Here is a 23,074-nt window from a genome sequence, read left to right as displayed (position 1 = left end):
CTGTAAAAGAAATAAAAATTTGCATTGTATAGGTATAGCTATAAAGTATGTAACAACTTGGCTGAAATTTAATCATCTTCCCAAATTTATTTTAACTGCGACTTTCACGTATGTTATGCTGCTTTTACTTTGTCTTTCAGATGACGACGTGGACCTAGAAGCTTTGGTAAATGACATGAATTCATCATTTGAAAGTTTGTACTCGACGTGCAGTATGCAGTCAGAAACCACTCCACTCCTTCAGAATGGCCAGCTTAACCGCAGCCCGCTGCCCACCTCAGGATCCAGTGCCCTGCAGCCCACATCTCCCAGGCAGAAAGTGCAGAGGTCTCAGCCTGTGCGCATTATGGCAGTCAGGTAGGACCAGAGGACTGCACCCTGTTTGCTTCAAGTCATCCTGAAGTAGCTTTTAAGGAACTAAGTTTTGAATTAGGAGATAAACTCCAGTAGGGGTCTTGTAGGTTCACAGTGGTCTTCTGCGTAGGAGAACAGATTCACTGGGTAGGTTGGGGATATAGATTTTACATGTAGATTTTGTATTTTGTAAAATGCAAACGTGCCACGCTTCTACTTTCATCAGCGTCTGCTGTGCCTTTGATAGCAGACATGCATAGAAGCGTAGTATTGATATCAATTTTCAGAAGCAATGTCCATGTTTGGAAACAAATCCAAATGTTTGAAAAATAACAATTAATGGTTTTTTGACTTTATATTATCATGATGAGTAGTTAGATGAGGTTGCATTCAGCTGGTTTTGATATATAAAAATACCTCTCTTAGTGGAGGCTTCCTGTTAGGTCCAAGACAATCAACATGAACATATTGTACTTCTTTAACCATTCTTCCTAAAGCACTCTATTTCACTCGAGTGTGTTATAGTAGACGTTACAGAAAAAGAAGTGTTTAGGTTGTCTCTCTGTTGTCAGAATGGGGACTTTAATTCAAGCTTAAAATGGAATACTCTACAACACAGACTGGTGATAACTGGAGAGTCTGTAGATAACATTGAGATTCTTAAAATCTTTCTAAGAAAGGTTGGTATGTGTGGGTACATTTCTTGAATCAGGTATATTTGGAGTTTTCTTTTCCTTCTAGCCGACAAAAGCTTCTCTGAGACAAGTGGGGAGCAATAATAATAGACGAAAAATCCAAGACCTAATACGGATTGCTCCTTTACACTGATGTATTTCCTATAGGAATTATATTCTTAAGATGGAGGCAGATTTGCTATATGAAAGTGTAATATGCAGCTACTGTATACTACAGCCAAGTCAGTTAATGATGCAGTTGTTTTTACAAGTTTCAGATTTAACCTTGAATAGTGCTGTATTAACAAATTCAAATACAAATTCATATACAAATAGTATAATCCATGTTTTGTTCTAAGTATCTTAGTGAAAACACTCCTTTTAATTGTTTTTGGTTTCTAAACTTTGATGCTTTCTTTGAAAGACACTCCAGCTTTCTGAACTCTGCACTTCTGTAAGTCTTACAGAGCATCACGTGTTTAACATGGAAGAAAATAATGGCAAAACTTTTATTCAGATTTAATAGACATCTTTCTAGTACCAGGCAGTGGCTGTGTCTTCTCCTCAGCCACAACAGAATGGTTATTACTCTTGAAAGTACTGCTTTATGTTTAGCTCAGTTATAAAATAAATGATGCATGGCAGCATTCTAGGCAGAGCAGAGTGTGCAGCATCGTCTAATTTCTGTAATCTGTAATTCCAGTCCTTACAATGGGGATCATTGCAAACATGTAGTCCAAAATTTGTGATACAAAGAACTATTACACAGTTGTTGAAATGTTAAGTCCACTGTGCTGAAGAGATCTTACACAATTATTACTTCATGCTTTACAGAAGCGTGCACACAGGTAGCACAAAAAAGGAAGCAGTCATTTCCGTAGCCTATAGTTACAATTGGAACCTGCTATTGGCAGCAAGAAACAAAACTATTGGGTCATTCATGGAACACCAAGGCAACTTAATTAGCGGATACAATTACCTGTGGAACAGATTCCATGTTAGTGATTTTATCAGCACTGCAGTTCTGGTGTAGGCATGGAAAACGTGTACTCAAAATGGGACATGTTATTAGAGGCAAAACCAACAGTTGTGTCCAAGAGGGCTCTGATAAGAACATTCTGAAGGTAGTAGGCTGAAGAACGTATGGAAAAAAAAAAGTAGCCAAATTAAGTTTTGAGTGATTTGCATTTCAAATACAAGAGTTAGTTGATTGCCTTTGAAAACTTTTACAGTTGCCACTAGGTGGTGCATTCTGCAAAGGAGTTAGAGGCAAACCTGATGCAGTCACCTAGTATCAGGACCAGTAGGAAACTTAAAGCAGTCATGGCTATGAACAGGTGTTACATCTTTTTTACCATTATTGTGCTAACTAGTAGACCTTCAGTTAGTGTGAACAGTACAGGTGTACTGCAAACTGGAACTTGAAATTGGTCTAGTTAGACTTAATGACTTTATATGCATCTCTCCTGAGATGCATATAAAACTTGTATGAACAGTAATCTTACAAGTAGCGTAAGCTAGGATAGTGTAATTGCAGTTTATTGCTCAAGCTGAATTGCTTAGAAATAGAATGCCATATTGTAATGAAGTGACAGTATTGACTTCAGCCTCAGCCTACCTGCTGTACTGGGAGACATGTTTGTTTGCAGATCCATGTGGAATATGGCTCCAAATTACTGCAGTTATGTCCTCCTCCTGTTTTAGGTCAGTTTGAAGATCTTAACTGACTTTCTGACACACGGAGCTTAAGCCTGTAAGTTAGTGCTTACAACAGAGGGTACAGACTGATATTTCTGTTTACTTTCTGTGCACGATTACCTTATTTATTCACCCAAGTGATCGAGTTATAAACAACAAAACAAACTAGATGTGTTGTTTTTTCACATACGGTTACCTAAATTGGGCTTGCTGTTGTTGTAGCTATAGAGGTGTCATTTTTTTTCTCTTTTTTTAATGTTAGTACACTGAATGGTGGAGCAGGAGATACAGGCCTGTCATGCCAGTTTGCTCCTCTTAATGCTTCTCTTTCTGCAGGCGTCTTCAAGAAGAAGAACAGCAATTCAGAACATCGTCGTTGCCAGCCATCCCCAATCCATTTCCAGAGCTCTGTAGTCCCGCAAGTTCACCCGTGCTGGCCCCTGGATCTTTACCTCAGAGTCAACCTGCTAATAAGCATGTGAGTATGGAACAAAACTTTGTGTCATATGTTAGCGTTCAAACCCACAGTGAACAGTTTCATTTTGAAGGCAGAAACTAGGTTTCCAGATACCTAGAAATGTCTGTAGGCTTTGTCTGTGAGTAGGGCAAGAGAACATCTTCAGAGAGGCTTCAAAGTTTTTGTTTTTTGTTAAAGGTTCGTAAGAGTAAAGCAAGTCTTTTTCAAGCATATGCATGTTGTCAATGAAGCAGTAATGCCTAATATCTTTGGAATTTCATTATCCAAGGTAATGACTTATTAATTGAGATGTCAGGTTAGGATTGGAGCAGCATCTGTGAATGTTACACAACATAGTCTAGTTGCCTCAAAGCCATTTAACAGCCTGTTTCCATTTAAAATTCATTGCCTCTATAAGTAGCTGTCTGTTTCTTTAAGGACATGGTGCCTCATTGTTTTGCTGTTCTTCAGGAAGCAAAATACACTTCTTAGAGCATGTAACTAGGCACAGCTCCTTCTAATGGGACTGATGAGCAGAACTGTCCCATGGTTGAGTAGCCTCGCAAGTCGATTACAGTGAAGTTCTTTACAATTTTGTAAACTATGCTGTCTTGCACAGGGATTTAAAAAAGAAACAAACAAAAAGCAACAACACAAAAACAACAAGTGTTGCTTATACTGAATACTGTCTTAGAATGGGTTTGCGCTTGAGTACCCACAAACGTGATGTTGTTCTGTATTGCTGCTGGTTTAGTTTGTAAGTAGCTCCTATGATTGGTATGGCTGATAAAAGGGTTTGGGGAGGTGGTTCAGCTACAAGCAGTAGACCATAACATATAGTCCTGTATATTCTGCATTATTTTATATCTCCATAAACAGCTGTCAGCTTTCTTGATAGATACAGTGCATCTTCTTTGGTTTTGCAGTATTTCTTACACATATAAAAATTGAGATAGGTAACCAAATAATGCCTGAAGAGAAAACTGAGTCATGCAGTTATAAATTTAATGTGGTCTTGTGTGAGTCCTCAGTAACTGCTAAGCAGAGAGGCTGTTCTGCCAAGGGAGTGGTAATCTGACTCTGGGGAGAGAAAATAATGGGCAATTCTCTTGTGTGTGCTGGCTGCTGCCAACAGCATGGCAGCTTTTGGAGGCAAGCTAAAGTTAAAGATGAACCTGCATTTATCTTTCTAAATATTTCTCAGTTTCAGGGATTCTTTGCTTTTTATTTTTGTTTCACTAGATCTTATCATGCCACCAAAAGAACTGCTCTACAAAACCCTAAGAATCCTAAATATCTGTGTGTCATTTTTTGGTGATATTTAGAGACTAGAGGTTTAACGGTGTCTAAGAATAAAAGTAAACATACCCTAGGCATGTGTAAGAAAGTGGCTATAAAGACTGAATAATAGCATTTTTTCTAAATTCTACTTCATAATTTTCTGTTAAAAATATACTTAATCTTAGAATGATAAATTGTGACAAGCCATTCCAAGGCCTAAAATAAAATACATACTTACATTGTGTAGCTGTGCATGCTGCTCAAATTTTTAATCAAAGACAAAGCATTGTAATTGTGAAAGTTGTAGGCTGTAAGAGGAGGAGCCGAAACATTTAGGTAGTAATGACTTCTATAATTATAGATGGTACTGCTCATTTCAGTTTATCAGCTGATTGGAGGCAAATAAGAAGCTCTCGCTTAGACCAAAGGAAAGGCAGGAAGTCATCATTTTCTTCTATGAAATAGTAGAAACAGAACTGAAAAAATCCTCTAGCTTTAGAATATTGATATAATTAAAAAAAAAAAAAAAGTGAATTGGTGAATTGTTTCTTCATGAAGAGAAACATTTTATTTAATATCTCAGATATCTCAGATAAATGTGAAGTATTGCAGGATAACAAAAAAACCTGCCTATTCAGCCTCCCCAGAGCTTATACCTTAAGTATATTTAATCTAGTTGTAGTGCCCTTCATCAGAATCTGGAAACATAATTGGTTTAAAAAAAATTATTGAGAAATGTTACAAATTTTTGTACCTTCATCCAATTAAAAAAAAAAAAAAAGAAGGTAGTAAACTTTGGGAATTTAGATATATTTTAGGATACACTTTTGTTTAGATAAGTGGGTTATAAGCTACTGGTTAACAGAGAAAATGACAAGTTAAGTTAAAGGAGGATTGTAAAAGCACATTTTAATGGCCAGCATTTCGTGAAAATGAGCCATATCAAAAAAACAAACAAACAAAAAACCCACCAACAACAAAAAACTTGAATACTAAATACTATATATATATATACATATATATATATATATACACACTAAAGCTATAGATTTAGAATGCTGAATGCAAACCACAGTAAAACATAATGATGCTTTATGTAAGGTTCTCTGCTTGCACGTTATAAACAAGGATTAAAATTGGAGATTGGAATGAGCTGTTCTGCTTATATGGGTTATGTGATGTGTTAATGAAAAGGGATTCCCCGCAGCCTGCTGAGCCTTTGGGGACAAATAGGCAAAGAGCAGTTGCAGCCTGTACTGCTGAGCCCCAGAAGCTCTAATCATAAGTTATGTCAAAGCATGTGGGTGGCATGGGCAAAATGTTGCCTTTGGTCAGCTTCTATCTAGCGAAATAGATAGAGGTCACTCTAGAGGTCCCCAAGTCATCTTGGGCTGCAGAATGAAGTGGATATATTGTTTGCTGGCTGCACTGACCATCATCCATAGTCTGGGGCAGGTCTGAGCTAATACAACTGTGTGACCAAACGCTTCCTAGCATGAGAGGTTAAAAAAAGTGTTGTAGTTAAACAGACAAGTGCTCCTAGGAGGATTAATGTTATTATCCTTTCTTACAATTCTGCAGGTAGAAAAAGCCCATTTTATGTTAAGTTTTATTCTGAGAAGTTTTAGATGTCAACCCAGGCAGTTCTGTATAAATTAGCACCACTGAAGTCAACAAAGTTGTGAGCACAGGGGTGGGAAAAACTGACTACCTGGGCTGCTGAATCAATAGCTACTTAAGAAAAAACACCACTGCAAATGGTTGTAATTTCATCAGCTACTGATATGGTGAGCAAGATACTTCAGATGTCTCACGTTTGGAAAAATGATGACCCTTCAAGCAATAACTGCCCGAAAGCTTTTATGTTTTTTTCCTAAACATAAAGTACGAACTAAACGTCTGAACTGAGTAAGTTTTGTCCATGAGCTTTGGCAGGCGAGCTCTGACTGGAGAGACTGCAGGACTAAGTGTTCCTATCATGTCCTTCAAGCACCACCCATCCGCCTTCCCCACAACGCCTGGCCACCAGCCAAGCAAAACTCCAGCAGATCTCTCAACTGCCTCAGTGCCCCTGCGTTCTGCCCTGGGAAGGACAGGTGAAAGCAGGAGCAGGAAGGAAGTCCTGCTCGAGGGGCACTGCAGGACCCTTTTTCCCACGTCTGTCTTTGTGAGAAGTGTGCACACCTACAAACATGAAATCACTGCACATCTGAGGGGGCACTGATTGCGGGTATGGAGGAAGGACAGCTGCAAGTTTTTAAACATCATCTACTTAACCGGATAAATATGTTTGTGTAGGAAAAACAGTGACCAGAAAATTACACCAAATCAAGACCAAACATTCATCTAAAAAATTGCTAAAAGCATCAGACAGCAAGGTTACCACTAATTGAAGTCTATCTTTGTGTTGCTGGTATAAACTAAGAACTGGTTGGTAACTTAGGTTATAATTTTTGGTTGCGTACAAATATTTTGGAAAAAGTATGCAATAATTACATGTAGGTCACTGTGATGCCACAGGATATTAGTCTAAAGTATCTTGTGTGAGTCAATGAAGCTTTCAACTGTAAAAATAGGGCAAATTTCTCACATCCCCCCTCTATACAGCCCAGGCAAACTTCCAAATAGCAGTTTGATGCACCAAAATTGCTTACTCTTTTCTAGCAAATTAAATTCACAAATGGGTATGAATTTATGTTATTCTTTTTTCCAGATTTAGTAACCCTTCAAGGGAATTCATATGAACAGACTTTTTAGTTTTGTTTTAATTCCATGTTACAATAATTTTGTTGTTGTTGTTGTTTGTTTTTTCTTTGTGCAGAGCTTTTATATTGACTCTTTCGAAGACAAGGATGTTGATTTTGAAAAGAGAAGCTGTATAAAAGTATGAACTTTTTAATAATGAAAACTCCATGTACCAAGTTAAATTTTACATGTGTGAAAGATAGCAAATTTTGTACTTAATATTTAAATGGAATAACATTTACTAACAAGACTTGTTGAGAACAAGTCTTTACTTTCTCTAAACAGGCCAAGTCCTGCACCTAGATTAACTGAGGCTATTCCTTAGGTCCAGCTCAAGGGCTCTCCCTTTGGCTTTCCAATGTGTTTCCATAGCCATGATGCATCATCTTGTCTTCCTCAAATCTTCCTTTGAATGAAGACTCTTAAGCTATATAATTAAATGATACATAGATCAGTCTGTAGCATATTCAACTTCTTTATTTTTATTTTTATTTTTATTTTTATTTTTATTTTTATTTTTATTTTTATTTTTATTTTTATTTTTTTAAAGAAAGTTGTGATTGGGAAAGATCACACCTCTGTGGTGGGGCTGTAATCTATCTGTGTAAAACTGGACCTTGTATTTGCCCTGGGTACCTCTTACTTGGAGAAGCAACACTTTCCCAAACCAGATGAACTAAATGCAGTCGACAAATACTAAGATGACATGTTGGAAAGGCATCTCATTTCTTGTCATCTTGTGACCTGTATCACGCGGATGTGTTGTCCAATTACTCTTGAAGAAATTAGGGAGTGAGCTCATGTGGTTTTGAAAATCTCAGTAGCTCATTACCGGAGATGAGACTAATGAAGGAAGTAGTAATGAATTCACTGGACCCTGCAGCCAGCCTTAAGTGCTGATGGTGCATGCACGGTCCATGGGTGTTCGGAGGCTTTTTGGATAGAGCATTGGAGGCTGTTGGGGCCCAGGGCCAGGATGGATTCAAAGCCACTATTTCTTCTTCCTCGTGCTTGTTACATCATGAGGCTTGGTAGGAAGAGTCAAGTCTCTTCACATACTTGATCTTGGGAAGTGCCAGAACAGTAGCTGTAGTCCCAACATTGATTACTGGAAATATGAAGAGTGTCTCGCTTTCAAACCAAAAAGTATGTTTTTTGCTGGAGGTTTTTCTGGTTTTGTTTTTAATGACGCAAACCTGGCCTTGCTCCCAGTCGCTTCTGGCTCTCTACCCAGAGGCGAGCACGCTGCAGGCGGGCTGTGTGCTGAGGAGTGTGGCCGCGCTGTGGGGGGATGCTCCGCTAGGCCTGGCCTACCGCCTGCACTGGCAGCCCCACGGGACTGCTGCCGTGCAGCATGGCCTGCAGCTGCCTTAACAGCCCCTGTGCAGTAGCAGTACTGTTACAATTAGCCTTTAGGACTGCCTTGTGTAAATAGTGAGCGGGCTGTAGCATAAGCTGTAGTAGCTGTGCACTGGTGTGTTCACACTGTGCTTTTGTCTGCACAGCTTAGGAGTGGTCTTGCATATTTTTTGTCGTGTGTAACAGTGTTCTTGGTTTCTTTTGATAATAGTACAGTGAAAATAAAATTTAGCTATCCTCTACTTTGATCAGGAGTTGATAGAATTGAGAAGCTACCAGGCTGAAGGTGTCGGGAAAAATGAGAAGATGTGAGAAACTGTAATTCTTAATGAGGCAGACAGAAGTGGGTTTTAATATAAATATCAATGCAGTAGGGAATTAAAAAAAAAAAAAAAAAAAGCCCGCAACTTTATTGAGTGATTCTAATTACACTGTAAGTGAATGTCTGAGATGAATTAGAGATGTCATAACTTTATACTGATAGCCTTTAAGGAGCCACCCAACATCATGAGCATTGCTACATTAAGTCTAAGCTCCCCTTGCCCTTCGTGCTGTCTGGGCTCAAGGTGCAGATTCTGATCTTACTTAAGCATTCTGAATAAAAACCTTTTGGACTTCTGTTACCCAAGTAGTACAGATGCAAGAAAGCACCAGCTTGAAACAGGGAACTTTGCCCCTATGTATCCTATGTGATCATGCAGCACCATGCTGTTTCCAGTGACCAGCAGGTGAGTTGGTCATGAGGCTGCTTCAAAACCTGAGGTGATCCAAGGCAGCCCTTTAGAGAACAGGGCTGGCACCTGCTGCTGAGCTGCATGCAATCTCCTGGTGGGTGCTGTGGATGTGCACAGTGTGGGACTGGGAAGGTGCCCAACTTTTAGCTTAATGGTTGGCATCCACTTCTAGGGACAATGGGCAGAGCCGGTGTCCAGTGTTCACTTCCAAACTCTCAGAATAGTGGCTGCACAAGTGTTGGGATTAATGCTTTTCATTCTCAGCAGGAAGAAAGTTTTTTTAGACGTGCAATAATTACCCGTAGCAGTGAAGTGTGCCCACACTTAAAAAAAGGAAATCTGTTTGAAATTTCTGTCTTTGCTTAGGCGATGATTGTGTGTGGTTGCAGAGAGGAAGAATGAACTTCCAAGTTCATTGGTGTGGTAATTGGATGTTTATGCGTTCCTCTAAAACTTACATGTATGTTTTTGTTCCATTTCCTAAAATGGAAGGAATGTTAGATGGAATTTAATAACGTTTTTGCATTGGAAGAGTACAGCTGAGTTGATTAAATCATCATGGGACAAGTTTCAGTTCTTTGTTCTCTTGATATATAGTCTCCTTATTATAATCAAATTCTTATTTTATTATTCTTTCTCCTTACGGTGCAGAATTACTGTTCTAAAAAGTGATTTTGTTTAATTTATGTAAGTACCTTCAGTTTTTGCTTTAGCCTGACTGACTTTAATCTGAACATCATTCACAAAGTGTACATAAAAGTAAGTTCAATCTGAACTTGTTAAAAGGCAAGCCATCACCAGTTCATAAAAGCTACGCGTCATATTTCTCCATTGGCATTAGGATTACTTATTCCATCCAGGGATAGATCCTGCTGCTGCAAGGGTTACTGGAGCCTGTCTCTCCTGCTGTATTTCAGGAAGCAAGAGTTGAAAATGTCTTCATGATGACATGAAGAACAAGTGTTCATTTCTTCTCTGTTGTTGAGGGGGAAATGATTAGCATTTGGAAGCAAAGTGAATTAACCATCAGCTGGGAGTTGGGATGTGAGCCTGTGCTGAGCACAGAGTGTTTCTGGGTAGGGTGGAAAAAGTAATTTTATCCCAGCAGGCTTATAATAAGTCAAATTTCATTAACAGCAAAACAAAAAAAATCTTCCATGAGTTTGTGTGATGGGAGGAAGATGAAGGCTGGCAAGAGCTTTTAGAGCTTTGTTAGTTTCTTACCAAACAGATGCCAAAGCATCCTCATCTTTCCAGCCACCCCCTTTATCAGCCTAGATACACCAGCAGGCCAGACTGAGAAACTGCTCTGCTTTTTGGGGATACGTAGGTATGATACTTGCCCATTCTCAAGGAATGGTTTCAACACTACTTTCTACTGCACATGCAATTTCCTCAGTGTGTGCTGTGTTTCCAGAAATCTAAGTTTATTATCATCAACTCCTGCACCTTTCGCTTGCTTCATGCCTCAGGAGCAGGCTTAGAATGTTTCGGAAGGTATTGTCAGGCATACTGAAGAATGCTCAGCTGTCACGCAGGGGCTGGGCATGAAGAAATGGTTTCAGGTGCCTTCAGTGTCTGTGTTCTGCAGTTGCAAGGGAAGCTTAAGTTATTGTGTGTAGTCTTGCATGTGTTCCTCTACTCACCTTGTCATTCACCTTTCCAAAACATGTTTCCCACCATTCCTGACAGAGTAGATAATAGGAATAGAAGCCATCCATCCCTAAAGAAAAAATATTACTTGAGAAAGTAAAAATAAAATAACATGAGGTGCAAAAAGATTACAGAAAATAATATTCTAAGCTAAAAAACAACATTCTAGTAGTAGAACAGCAAGTTTTAATTTTTCAGTCATTTTTGAGCTTGTCCTTGCCTGCAAGCTGTTACAAACAGCTGATTACTCCTAAGTAATCTGCCATACTGCTGGAGGTCACACTTCTCCCTATTGCTTACTAAAATCCACTGAAAACAAGCAAACCACAGTATTTCCAGACCTTTTAAATACCTCTACACATATTTGCAACCACTCTCATTCCCAAACACTCAGTTAAGTGTTACAAACTGGACACGTAGTCTATAGTAAGTGACAACTATCGGGTACACAATTTTAGTACAGAAGGATGCCTATCGTGCTTTAACTTAAGAATGTTCTTCACTAAGTAGTCCCAAACTCCTGATTAGTTATTTTGAAGTGTTTTTAGATGTTAAGTGTACACATCCTCATATACACATGTATACACTTAACATTTAAAAACATACACCTATATATATGTACAGGAGGATAGATGGCTTGCAGTACTGTCTCACACCTTCTAAATGATCTGTGGAACAATTTGAAAAGAAACAAGCATACAGATTACCCTCCTCTTCATTAGACAGACTTGAAAGCTGACATTATGGGAATAGCAACAATTAATCATACAATAAAACCTTGTATTTGCTTTACTCAAAATATTTCTCTGTGTTAAATACAGTTTTATTCTATGAATGATTTTCATAGATGACCTCTGCACCTTTTTCTTACATGCTAAGTAGTTTGGCAAAGCACCGTAAAGCTTGTTCAAGTGAGACTGAGCCTTGGCTCTTGTGTTACAGCCTTGTCAAATCCTCTGATAGGCAGACTCAATTTCAGACTTCGAGGTATGCTCAAAGCTAATGTCATTTTGCTTGTGATATTAGAAAGATACTAAATGTACTTAGGAACCTAATACTAATTTCATTTTCTGTGCATTTCACAGGAGGTGCTGAAGTTCAGCTTTATTCCTGAATGTTGGGTTTTACTCTAACTAATGGGCTAATTGTGCTTTAGTGAAGATAATTTATACTTCTTGTTTATTTTGAGTATCTGTACATTTCATAATTTGCATCCTTGTCTCTCCTCCCCCCCCACCCTTTTTTTTTTTTTAACTAAACAGATGAAAAACGTAATCTTTCATCTTCTGAGAGGAGTTGAGTGCTTTTGAGCTAAAGCACTGCTTTCAGTTCCAAGACTGGGGAATGTATATTTCAAACTATTTGTACAGTGTGACACATTTCTTAATATTTTCTAAGATATTAATAAGACAGCAAAGTCTGTCAGGAGGCAACCAGCTATATTTTTGCAAATGTACCTTCAGTGTGATTTCCCTTTACTCTCAGTGAACATTTAGTTCTCCGTTACACTGCAAGTTACAAAAGAGCATTTGCTTACAAGCTAATTAAGCATAGCTTAGAGCAGTACTTAATTGCAACACTTAAAGCAATACAGAGGAACTTAAAGTCAATCTAGCTAATGAGAAATTAACTTAGAGAACTTCGTAAGGTTGCTCTAGTTGCCCTGTGTGTAGGCTTCATTCTGATTGCTCTCTCTTATTTGCTTGGAATAGCACTTGAGCAATCACACACTTGGTCTAGGAGAAATTTTAGGATTTTTAACTGAAGCAGGAAATTCTGCAAGAGGTGATATGGGCACGATGGGCTCTGTGAGTGGGTCAGGAAATTTCTTGCATGGTAGCTGCTGGCTTTGAATATCTCTAGCAGTTCATCCATCGAACACATGCCCAAATGGGTCTAAGCTGAAAGACTTTGCTATGTTGGGGAATAACCATTAAAATGAAAGAGCTGAATGAACTTTATGAAGTTTCTGTAGAAAGCTTTCTATGTATTACTTGCATCCCTTAAATAAATAAACAATCTAGTAGTTCTGCAGATGATTAAATACATTTTATGGCACTGTAAATATGCTCACATCAATTTTTCTTCTTTACCTCTTTCTCGAGCCTTCTCTAACACACAGCTGTAAAAACTATGATTGTTAACTGATTCCTGTCTAGCAAGATGGTTGAGGATGCTGTAGATGCAAAGGACTTGTTTTTCCTCTAAGCCAGAACCTTACAAGTGCCAATCTCCTACATTCAGCAGCCACTAAGGAAAGGGAGACTAATAAAATTCTAGCAAAAATAATATAAAAAATGTTTGCAGTACCAGACATCGTTCACAGTGACTGCATTCCTTTATGAGCTTGCAGTAACCTCTGCTTTCTATGTCATTTATTTAATCTCTTCTACCAATCATGTGTCTTCTGAATGTACATTTATATCAGGAGATACTGCTTAAAAACAATATCTGGGTAAGGGCATTGAAGGAGAGTGTGGGGGAAATGCTTACTTCTCTCCATGAGGTGCTTTGTTACTCCCCTTTAAAGTCTATGATTGTAGGGAAGTAGAAACTAATTTTTTTTCCCTCAAAATGTGACAGTATTTAAAAGGAATTTCAAACCAGTAAAGTCTCACTGAGTTCAATAAATATATCAGTGGAAAAATTTGAGAAGTAAGTATTTAAATTCTGAGTTGAGTGCAACTTACTTACATAGCACAGCTGTACGTTTCAGTGGCAAACTTGGTTCCTGATATAAAAGGGCTTTGTCCATTATTTTTGAGTAAAAAAAAATCTGTTGGTGCAAACTTTCACAAGGTCAGTTTTACTGACTTAATAGGTCCTTTGGGAGGCTGAGAGATTCTCTTTTTTCACTATAACCATATTTTGGGTTATTCTGAGCACTAGCAGTACTTGGAAAGGACATATTTGACTTCTCATAATGTGACTACAAATTAGGTTTCTATGCTGCAGCTAAAGTACTAGTATCTGGAATTAGTACTTTGCTTAGATACTGAATTAAAAAAGGTGTACATTAATGCAAGACTTACTCAGAGTCGTTATGTACATTGAGCGAGCAGTAGGAATGCCTTGTTTTTCATATTGTGTGCTGGCATTTTTTTGTTGTTGCTGGAAAGTGGTATGTAGGTGAATGAACATATCTGGTTATTCCAACTGTGGACAGTCCTTTCTTGAATCTCTGCTTGCAAGACTTGCTCTATATCTGGAGAAAGACACTGGAGTTTCTTGCTGTGGGTGATCTTCACCTTTCTGTATCTGACCTCATATTGTGAAAGCTTGTGTCAGTGTTTGACTGGGACTCAGTGTACAAAGTGGCACATAAATTCTAACAAGAGTTGGGTTTATTCACCCTTCAGTTATCAGACTCCTGCTGTCAGATTCCTTCAGGGTAGGTATGATAGCCCCAGTCTTTTACTGTCCTTCTGCTCAAACACCTATTCATTTTAAAAACAACACTTAAATGCTATTTCAAGAAGGTATTGCTTTCCATGTTTTTGCTCATAGCCTCACGTTTGGCCAAAGGACCCTTGTGTATGCTCCGCTCAAAATTCTGTTGTTCCGTGTGGGAACAAAAACTTATTTACAAAATTTTATCTTTCCCTTTGAATTTATTCTGTACAAAATGTAAAATAGAACTTTCTAACAAATACCTCTACAGAGCTAATCTTAAGTAATATTTCTTTACTCTTAAGAATAGAAAGATAAAGAAATGTAATATTATTAAACCATTTATTGTAGTTTTTCACAGTGTCAAGAAATACAATAGTCTTTTGGTGGAATTTATTTCTGTGATTAAATAGGTAATTTGAGTTGCTTGTCTGGTTTTCTCCTACTAGCTGATATAGAAGAGTATCTTTCAAGAATATTCATGACATTTTATGGTAGCAAAACTGTAAAAGATAAACTGTATTGAAGGGCCTTTTTCTCTGTCCATTGACCTTAGAACCTTAATGATAAGTGAAGACTATGTGCTTAGATTGAGGTAGATAGTGACAACTTAAATGGATACCACCTTTGCGGTTTGGATGGAGTGCAAAAAAAAAATCTTCAACTAGACAGTGATCTGTGATGTAAGACCTTCTTTCCTTCCCTTAAGTTACCGAACTTTTTTATAAGGAGCAAGTCTTACTGTGTTTGTAAGTGGGAGATTTATGTTGCTCGTTCACCTTATTGACTGGCCCCCTCATCAGTTACTCCACATGGCAGAAACAGCACCATTTGTGTATCAGGAGAGATGCTGGCAACCGTAGAAATTCTTACTATGTATGTTGACAGAGCCTCAGCTGATGGAAGTAAAGCAGTGAAACTTGGGTTGTTTTCTGTGGGGATGAAAGAAATAGTGCAGAAATCTAGCAAGAAACCTATAAAAACACTTATAAGTTACACTTTGTGTCTGACCAATGTCTGTTTTGTTCATAGGAGTACAAGAAACAGTTGAACAGAAATTAGCTTCAGTACAGAGTATTTTTTGTTAATACTCTGCAGCTAGCTTTTTTTTTTTTTTTTCTTCAGTGTGTAATCTTGTGTAGTAGGATGGGAAAATTGTGGAAGAAGCAAATGCTATCTCATTTTTCTACCTGTACAAGTAGTAAGATATATTGTTATGCTAAACCACCATTCAAAGACACAGTTTTCTAAAGCTGGAAGAAGCAATGATGTTTTTCCCACAAATGACATTGTCTCCAAATGAGTGAACAAAGAGTGATAAGTCAGAATTTGATATATTGGCTAAAGTCAGGTAGATTTGTGTTTGACAGTTAGTGATTAACACAGTAGCTGTTTTAATGGACACTTTGAAATAAAATAGTTTTGAAATGTGTACAGCTATGTAATTAAGCAAAAAAATTAAACATGATGATGGAGCCTAAGTGATAGATGTTTTAAGTTGAAATCTGTAGAATGAAATTACTAGTTTATGTAAATGGAAATCAACAGTAACAATATATTCTAAAGAAAATAGAATTTGGTTAATAATTCAAATTCATGCCAAAAACAGCCTATTGTTAAAAAAAAAAAAAAAGGAAAGAAGCAAAACGCTATTTTCATTCATATATGTTTATTTATTTAGATAATAAAGTTTTGAGTGAAAAAGAATATTAAATGTAGTATGTTGTCAAGAATTCTAAACTGGGATATTTGCTTATCTTCTATGTTGATGTAAGGTGTACTTTGGCAATTTAAGTCTAGCTGCCTTAAAGTTGTTCTTATATATGCTACGTGCTCAGAATGGTTTTTGTTGGATGGAAATGAAATTAATTCACTCATAGAAACTTCAGAATCAGAAAGATGTCCAAAGGTTGATCTACCTTCTGCCAATCTGGAAAAAAAAGAAAATGAGCTTGTGAAAGGCAAAATAAATTTGACATCAGTGCTCTTAGTTTCTACACAGTTCATTTCAAGAAGGTTTCAATGACCTAGATTTTTCTCAGCATAATTTGTAAAGAAGATCTATGATGTAAATGTGAAGCCAGTTGTTTGTGTCAGGATGGAAGTAAAGTTACTGATGGCTTTGCATTGTGAATTTCTTCCACTTCTTAATAATAGTGGAGGGGGAGGGGTAAGAACAAAGCATGCTTGAACATATTGACTTATATTATCTGTAAAATACAAAAATACAGAGTAAAATCTCTTGTCATTGTCTCAGTTTTGCGAATGGTTGGTTTCTCTGCCATCAATTACAGTAATAAAGCTCTTGTTCACAGATTTCCCATTTAATACCATGCAGAATTGGTTTCTAGGGAGTGTCTATTGTCTTAAAGAAAAGATTCACCCAATATTTGTTCTTTTTCTCTAGGGATCTTTTTCATATTCATTTGCCTATGCTAAACAAAGAAACTAGGCGTGTGAGCTATTTGAATATAAATGTCTTTCTAATGCAGCTAATTATTTTAAATGTTTAATGGAAGTCTCATGAAAATTGTTGGATAAGCTTTTCAATTAGAGAGAAGACTCATTGATTGCATTTGAGCAAGATGTTTAATTGAGTGGACAACACAGAATAAATGCATTTGGAATTTGTCTCAGATTATCTTATTTTAGGGAAATGTCTATAGGGAGTAGAAAGCTTTACTTCCATCAGCTTCAAAGATGAGATGGCTTAATTGCAAGCTGAGTGTCTTAACAGCTTCAGAGCAGCAGCAGTTTCCATGTAAAATAATCTGAGGCAGATGTTGAATGAAGAAGTGGCATTTTGTTTCATGCAAGATCTGGCATCAAATCTCTTAGCGTTATGTTATCTAGTTTTTTATCAGGAAGCATTTTTTTTTAAATTGTGACGTTGGTTTCAGCATGCTGCCTTGTATTTTAACTTAAAGAGATATTCATTGGCCTTGGATGAATGGACTTTTAAGTATTTCTGTACCACTCTGAGCCACTATAGCATGACTCAGCACAAAGAGAAACACGCGATTCCTTCTGAACATCATGCTGCACTTCTGTTTTGTGCAGATGACTGAGCACCAGCACAGGCTCACCCAGAGAGGCTGTGCTGTCTCCTCCTTGGAAATCTCCAAAAGCCACCTGGGCACGGGTCTGGGCACTTTGTTCTGAGTTTCTCTGGTGGAGCCATTCTGTGATTGTTCTTAGGCTTTTATAACAGAAAGCAGGGGAAGATATGATGGTTTTGAAATGTATCACTTTCCTGTTATGCCTAACATTAAGGTTTGGAATGGTGACGATAAAGGCCACTGTTAAGTTATTTATGAATACCAAGTTATGAATACTGATTACTCTGAAAAGAATAATCCTTTTACTTAGCACACATCAACAGCCTTATGTATGGATGCATTATCAATGCGATTCACTTAATCATCTTGGGAGAATTCTGTTAAAATTTACTTTATTGGTGAGGGATTTCTGTGCTGTATATTTGAATCTCACTTGACTATCAATAGGAGTGAAACTAAGCAATGGTATTGAAAGTATAACCAAAGACCAGCAAAACCAGAGAGAAACCAGTGGTCTAATGTATAAATGCTGGGAATCTGGTCCAAAGCACTTAGCAGATCTGTTCTCAGAGGAGGGGGGAGGCTGCTGCTCAGAATCTGTTCCATGGCCATAGGTGCTTTCATGCAGCTCACATGCAGGTCTGCCGAACGGCTTAGTCTTTGTAGCTTTAGCAAAGTAATCTTCTTTTCAAAAGTTAGAATTAAAGCTGCAGACTTGCAGCCTATTGTTACGGTATGTGATGAGCTAGCTGCTTTGCCATTGCTCCAGCAAGGAAAGTTTGGAAACCTCAGTACACCTAGGTGATAAGGGAGAGTTGCTGGGGGATGCTGCCATGAGTATGATTGCACAGAGGGCCATTTAGTTGCCTTTGCTTTACAGCTTTTGGTAAAAACTAGCTGAATCTTTCCAGTTCCTAAAAGGCTGTGTTCAGATACTGAGCTCTTCATTTCTATAATGTCATGTATTGCTTGTTCGGCATCTTTTTAATTAGTGACATTTTATTTAGCCCAAATTAAATATGCCAGATGTAGCTGATTTAGTGGCTAACAATGATGAGCAAGGGGAGGGAGGAAGAGCTAACATTATATAGCCTTCTGTTCTCAAGGAAGTTTTTTATTTCTAGTTCCACCAGACAAGTTGGAGTGGTAACCATGGCAGCAGGGAATTTGTCCCTGGGAGCTCGGCAAAGGGTTGGCTTGTGTGGGTTTTTTTGTTGTTGTTGTTGTTTTTTTTGTTTGCAGTGCTCCCGCTAGGAGGAAGAGGGTTACAGATGGGCCTGGAGTGAGCCCTTTAGAGGGACCTTGGGACAGGTGCACAGAGATGAGTGGTGTGAAGCCTCCCAGAACTATCCATGAGTCAGTCCCGCCAGTACAGCAGTGGGACAGCCTAAGGGGAGATGTCAGAGTGTCTTGCTGATGTCTCTCCCTGCATTGGGTGCTTTGACGAAATTAATCAATCTCTCAAATAGTTGTTTTTGTTTTTTTCTCCAGTTGGGTTGGAAGGGAATGAGATTTGCATGGGGCTTGCTGCATTCAAGAGAAAATTTCGAGTTTAGTCATGATGACATATCCCCAGATTTTGCATCAGTCCTGGAAATTTTCAATATTTCATTCTTGAATTTGTGGAAAACTATTATTTTGCTCCAGTGTCTAAATTTACTACAAATTAAACAGTGGAGCGAACAGTTTTATGGAGCAGTGTATGATGAAAGCAGTTGTTGAAAATGAGAATTGTACGTGTACTGGGGAGAGGATGATACAAGTCCTCTTCTCCCATTGACACAAGCTTTCTCAGGCTCTTATCTGTAAGGGGTTCATTCTACCCACACAATTGATGCATACGTAATTGCACAAAAACATCATCCAAATGTGAGCAGCTTTGGAAGAGGCATTATTGTGTGCGACGAACCAACCTATAAAACATCCTGAATGTTGAGGTAGCAACAATCAGCCAATGCTCATGGCTCAAAGTTACCAATAGTGTGGAAGACAGTGAGGAAGGAATTGGTGGCCAGGCATCAGTGATGCTTTGCCTGCTGCCCCAGCTAAGCTGACTGCAAAGCACCCCAATTTTGTTTAGCAGTGCAAACTCAGCCCTGTTGGGAAAATCTGTTGTGAATTTCAGCTGAGGCTATCAATGTTCAGGAAACTTGTGTTTCCAAGGTACACTGGAACGCAGAGCACACAGAGGCCATTAGCTTGTGACTTTCAGTATTTCCAGTACTCTTCAGATCAACACTGTTAAACAGTCGTTGCTACTTGTGTGCTCAGAGATCTTGTCCAGCCTTCGCTAGAGGTCTTTCTACAGTTTTCGCCTTTTCTTCCTTTAGCTGGTGTTACCTTTTTCATTGCCCTAAGTTGCTTTCATCTTCATGTTTTCAAGCTCATGGACTTCTTAAAAAGTTTCATTTTTTGTTTTAGTTTCCAGCTTCTCCCTCTCTCCTTGCAGCTGACTTGTAGCTTCCTGAACTGAGACATCAGCATCATTTCATTTGGATGTGGAGAGTAGTAAAGTGACTCTTGGAAAGACAGAGAATTGCTTCTTGTAATTCAGTACACCTCTGTACTTGTTGTGAACACTCTTCTTTATCCTGGTACTGTTAATACTGGCAGGAAATGTTGGATTCAGGATCTGGGGCTTCAGCTGAGGACTTGGCTTAATTATTTTTTTTAGTTTCTTTTACTCCCCAGAGCTGCAGGAAAAAACTTAGGAACTCTACAGCTGCCTGTACCAGGAAGCAGGCTCAGATGCCCTTTGTTTCTCCGCTTTTTCTTTTTTTTCTTGGAAGGACAGAGCGGAGAGGGTGGGAGTGGAGGGGAGGAATGACAGAATCATAGAATGGTCTGGGTTGAAAAGGACCACAGTGATCATCTAGTTTCAACCCCCCTGCTATGTGCAGGGTTGCCAACCACTAGACCAGGCTGCCCAGAGATATACAGGACAGGAAAAAGGGTCTGCCTTTGTCGTCTTTGTATTGCATTTGTAGTTTCTGACCATCTCTACATCTTCTGGGTCTCAAAACATGGTACTTGCTTACATTTGTTTGTTACCAGTCTATATAAATTGAATCACAGTAGTTCAAAGCCAGTTTCATAACTACCAGTTCTTAAAATAATGTATTTGTTTTGTCATGTCTGGACGTTCCCATTATAGATTATTTGGCATCGTCCATGGATGTTGGATTGGGTTTTATTTCTGCTACTGTGCCTACCACAGTCATAAACCTGGGTTCTTACTATACTACGTAACAGGGAGCTACCCTAAAGATTTTCCTATGCACTAAAAATGAATCTGTTTTCTAATACTCATCTTAAGTTTCCAAAGGCATCTTAAAAAGTGGCTTCTGGTTTCCTTACCAACCTCATGAGACTGGTGATTGAGGGCTGGTGCTGTGTCTGATTGTATGTACTGCTCTTCATGATGTTCCTGTGCTCTGCTGTGTAAGCTCCCTGCTCCTTTTTCCTCAGACAAGCCTGAAAGGGAAAGGGGATTTTGCAGGCTGCCCATGTGGAAGTTGTTCTTGGACTGCAGTAGGTCATAGTGAGAAGCTAAATGTTCGTTGCCAGACCCTATACTGAGGTGGCTCTTTGGCTCAGAGCATGGCCAGGGCTCTCAGTTGGCAAGTGCTGCAGCTGCTGTTGCTGCAGTGTCCAACTGGGAAGGAAGCAGCGGTCCAAGCCGACAGGGCCTGCACCATTTTTCTGAATCCTACGGAAGGCTGCTCCCTGGAGCCTTGTTACGCTGCCTGCCAAGCTTCAAATTAATGTGGTTCTTGTGGTTGAAAGCCTGTATAGCAAGGAAGATGTGGTAATAATTGTTTTTCTAAAGAGTAATTTATATTGACAAAACAATTTTAAATACTCGGTAACTAGCTTGGTTACTTAAGAATTTTAATCAAGAAATTATTAGTTTTTTTTTTATATTACCCTTTCTAGAATTGTTAGGAACTTAAATTGTGTTTGCAAGAACTTTTTTACTAAACCTTTCTCTTGGAGCAAACTCAGGCAATAAATAATGCATTCTGTAAGCACAGCTGAGGAAGATTGCAAACTATCTAGGGATAAATTGCACAGAAAAGTAATATGGCAGATAAAGGTTAATGCCATCACCGCCACTTAATGTCTTCATTACATAATCAAAGGAGAGTAACAGTGTAACTATTTTTTTTACTTACATAAAGGATCTAGAAACTAGAAAGCATTTTTGCATGAAAAGCAATTGCAGTTGGGAGGAGCTGTGTAGAGCGGAGAGAACTCATTTGCAGGCTGATGATCAAAAGTAATGGTAAGTGCTGGGTGGGGGAGGGTGCAGGCAAAGAGGAAAACGCAATGTGTTGGTGCTGTGACCACCAGTCTGGGCCTCAAATCAGGACTGGTGAGTTGGCGGATGGGGTGCCTTCCCCCCTCTACAGCTGATAACTTTTTCAAGGCCTGTCTGAATTCCTTCCTCAGTTTTTTTCACCACTAGTATACTGCAGATACCCAGAAGCTTCAGCAAAATTCATAAAGGCCTATTGTTATTCTGTTGCAGGGATTGAAAATCAGCCTTTCTCTTTTCTTTTACCTGTAAATTACCACTGGCAAAGGAGGAATCGAGTGGGAAGACAGAAAAATGTCAAATAGGTCAAATGACTTAACTGAGCATGTGAGCATTAAACCAAAGTGGGAAAGAGAGAAATAGCTTTAGAAGATACTGACAGAAAATCAGTGTGTTGTCTGTATGTAGGCATGTAGCACTTAAATCTGCATTCTGCTATTTATTTGTAAAATATGGAAATTACAGGGTAGCAACTTGCAGTTTTCAAACCTTCAGCCTTCAAATATGTTGAGTACATGCTGGAATAAATCTTTTGTTGCACAGGCAGTGCCTGTGTCATGAAAATGTGCACGGTGCATTTTTTTTCTTTAAAGCACATGGTGAAGTTCACACCTTTCCATGTAAACAGCTGAGGTTTTTGAAGCCTTGGCACAATTATGGTGCAAGGCTAAGCTTATACAGAGGGTATTAGAACCTGAAGTTTTGAGAAGATGGAAACTGTAAGAATAGGTTTTGTCAGGTGTATCTATAACAAATGGCCATTTTTACACGTGGTTTTGAATGAGAAGAGAGAAAGCTTTGGTTTGTTTTCACAGTGTTCTAGTTTTAAACTTTAATCGGACACCAAATGTTCTCATCCTGTGAGTTCTTTTAAATGTGCTTTCTGTATATGCAACATCACACACCGGATAATTTTTTTTAAGCTCAAATGTCAACAATTGCAGTCTGTAGTGATGCCAGTCGTGTAGGGAGACGTGTTTGCTTGATTAGTCACCAAGGCCTGAATCCAGCCAGTATAGCTTAAGGCATCCAACTGAGGTCCCAAGATAGGAGCCTGGTTTCTCTCTGCGGTGAGCAGAGACAAATGCCTTTATCATGTGCTTTAGCTCTTAAGTTACCCTGTCTCTGTCCCCGAGCTTGAAGAAGAATTTAACTCTCTAAAATTACCTGGGGTGAATCTGGGCCGGAGTGTTTGTACATGAGCAGTTCTGAAGCGCTGGCATACAAATATAGATTCTTACTCGAATGGAGTGTTAATCCCGCCATGTCCTTCTCTGCCCATCTTGCTGTGGTTCCCAAAACCAGTCTTGCTGCCATGACCATCAGAAATTTGATGGCTTTAATATCAGTGT

At 38.6% G+C, this 23,074-nt stretch overlaps 1 protein-coding gene across 3 annotated transcripts in view; it reads left to right on the top strand.

Annotated features, from left to right (window-relative positions):
• The window catches only part of GRB10 (growth factor receptor bound protein 10), a 138,231-nt gene that overhangs the window by 81,951 nt on the left and 33,206 nt on the right, over positions 1-23,074 (top strand). For all 3 annotated transcript variants that reach the window (XM_085220499.1, XM_085220500.1, XM_019613859.3), the window contains 2 exons: positions 141-357; positions 3,063-3,204. In XM_085220499.1, coding sequence (XP_085076625.1) covers positions 141-357; positions 3,063-3,204 — 359 coding nt within the window. The remainder of the gene's footprint in view (positions 1-140; positions 358-3,062; positions 3,205-23,074) is intronic.

This window comes from Meleagris gallopavo, chromosome 3 (assembly GCF_905368555.1).
Source record: "Meleagris gallopavo chromosome 3, MGAL_WU_HG_1.1, whole genome shotgun sequence".
Classification (NCBI taxonomy): Eukaryota; Metazoa; Chordata; class Aves; order Galliformes; family Phasianidae; genus Meleagris; species Meleagris gallopavo.
Note: the sequence above shows the minus strand (reverse complement) of the source record. Positions and strands in the feature narration are given on the sequence as shown.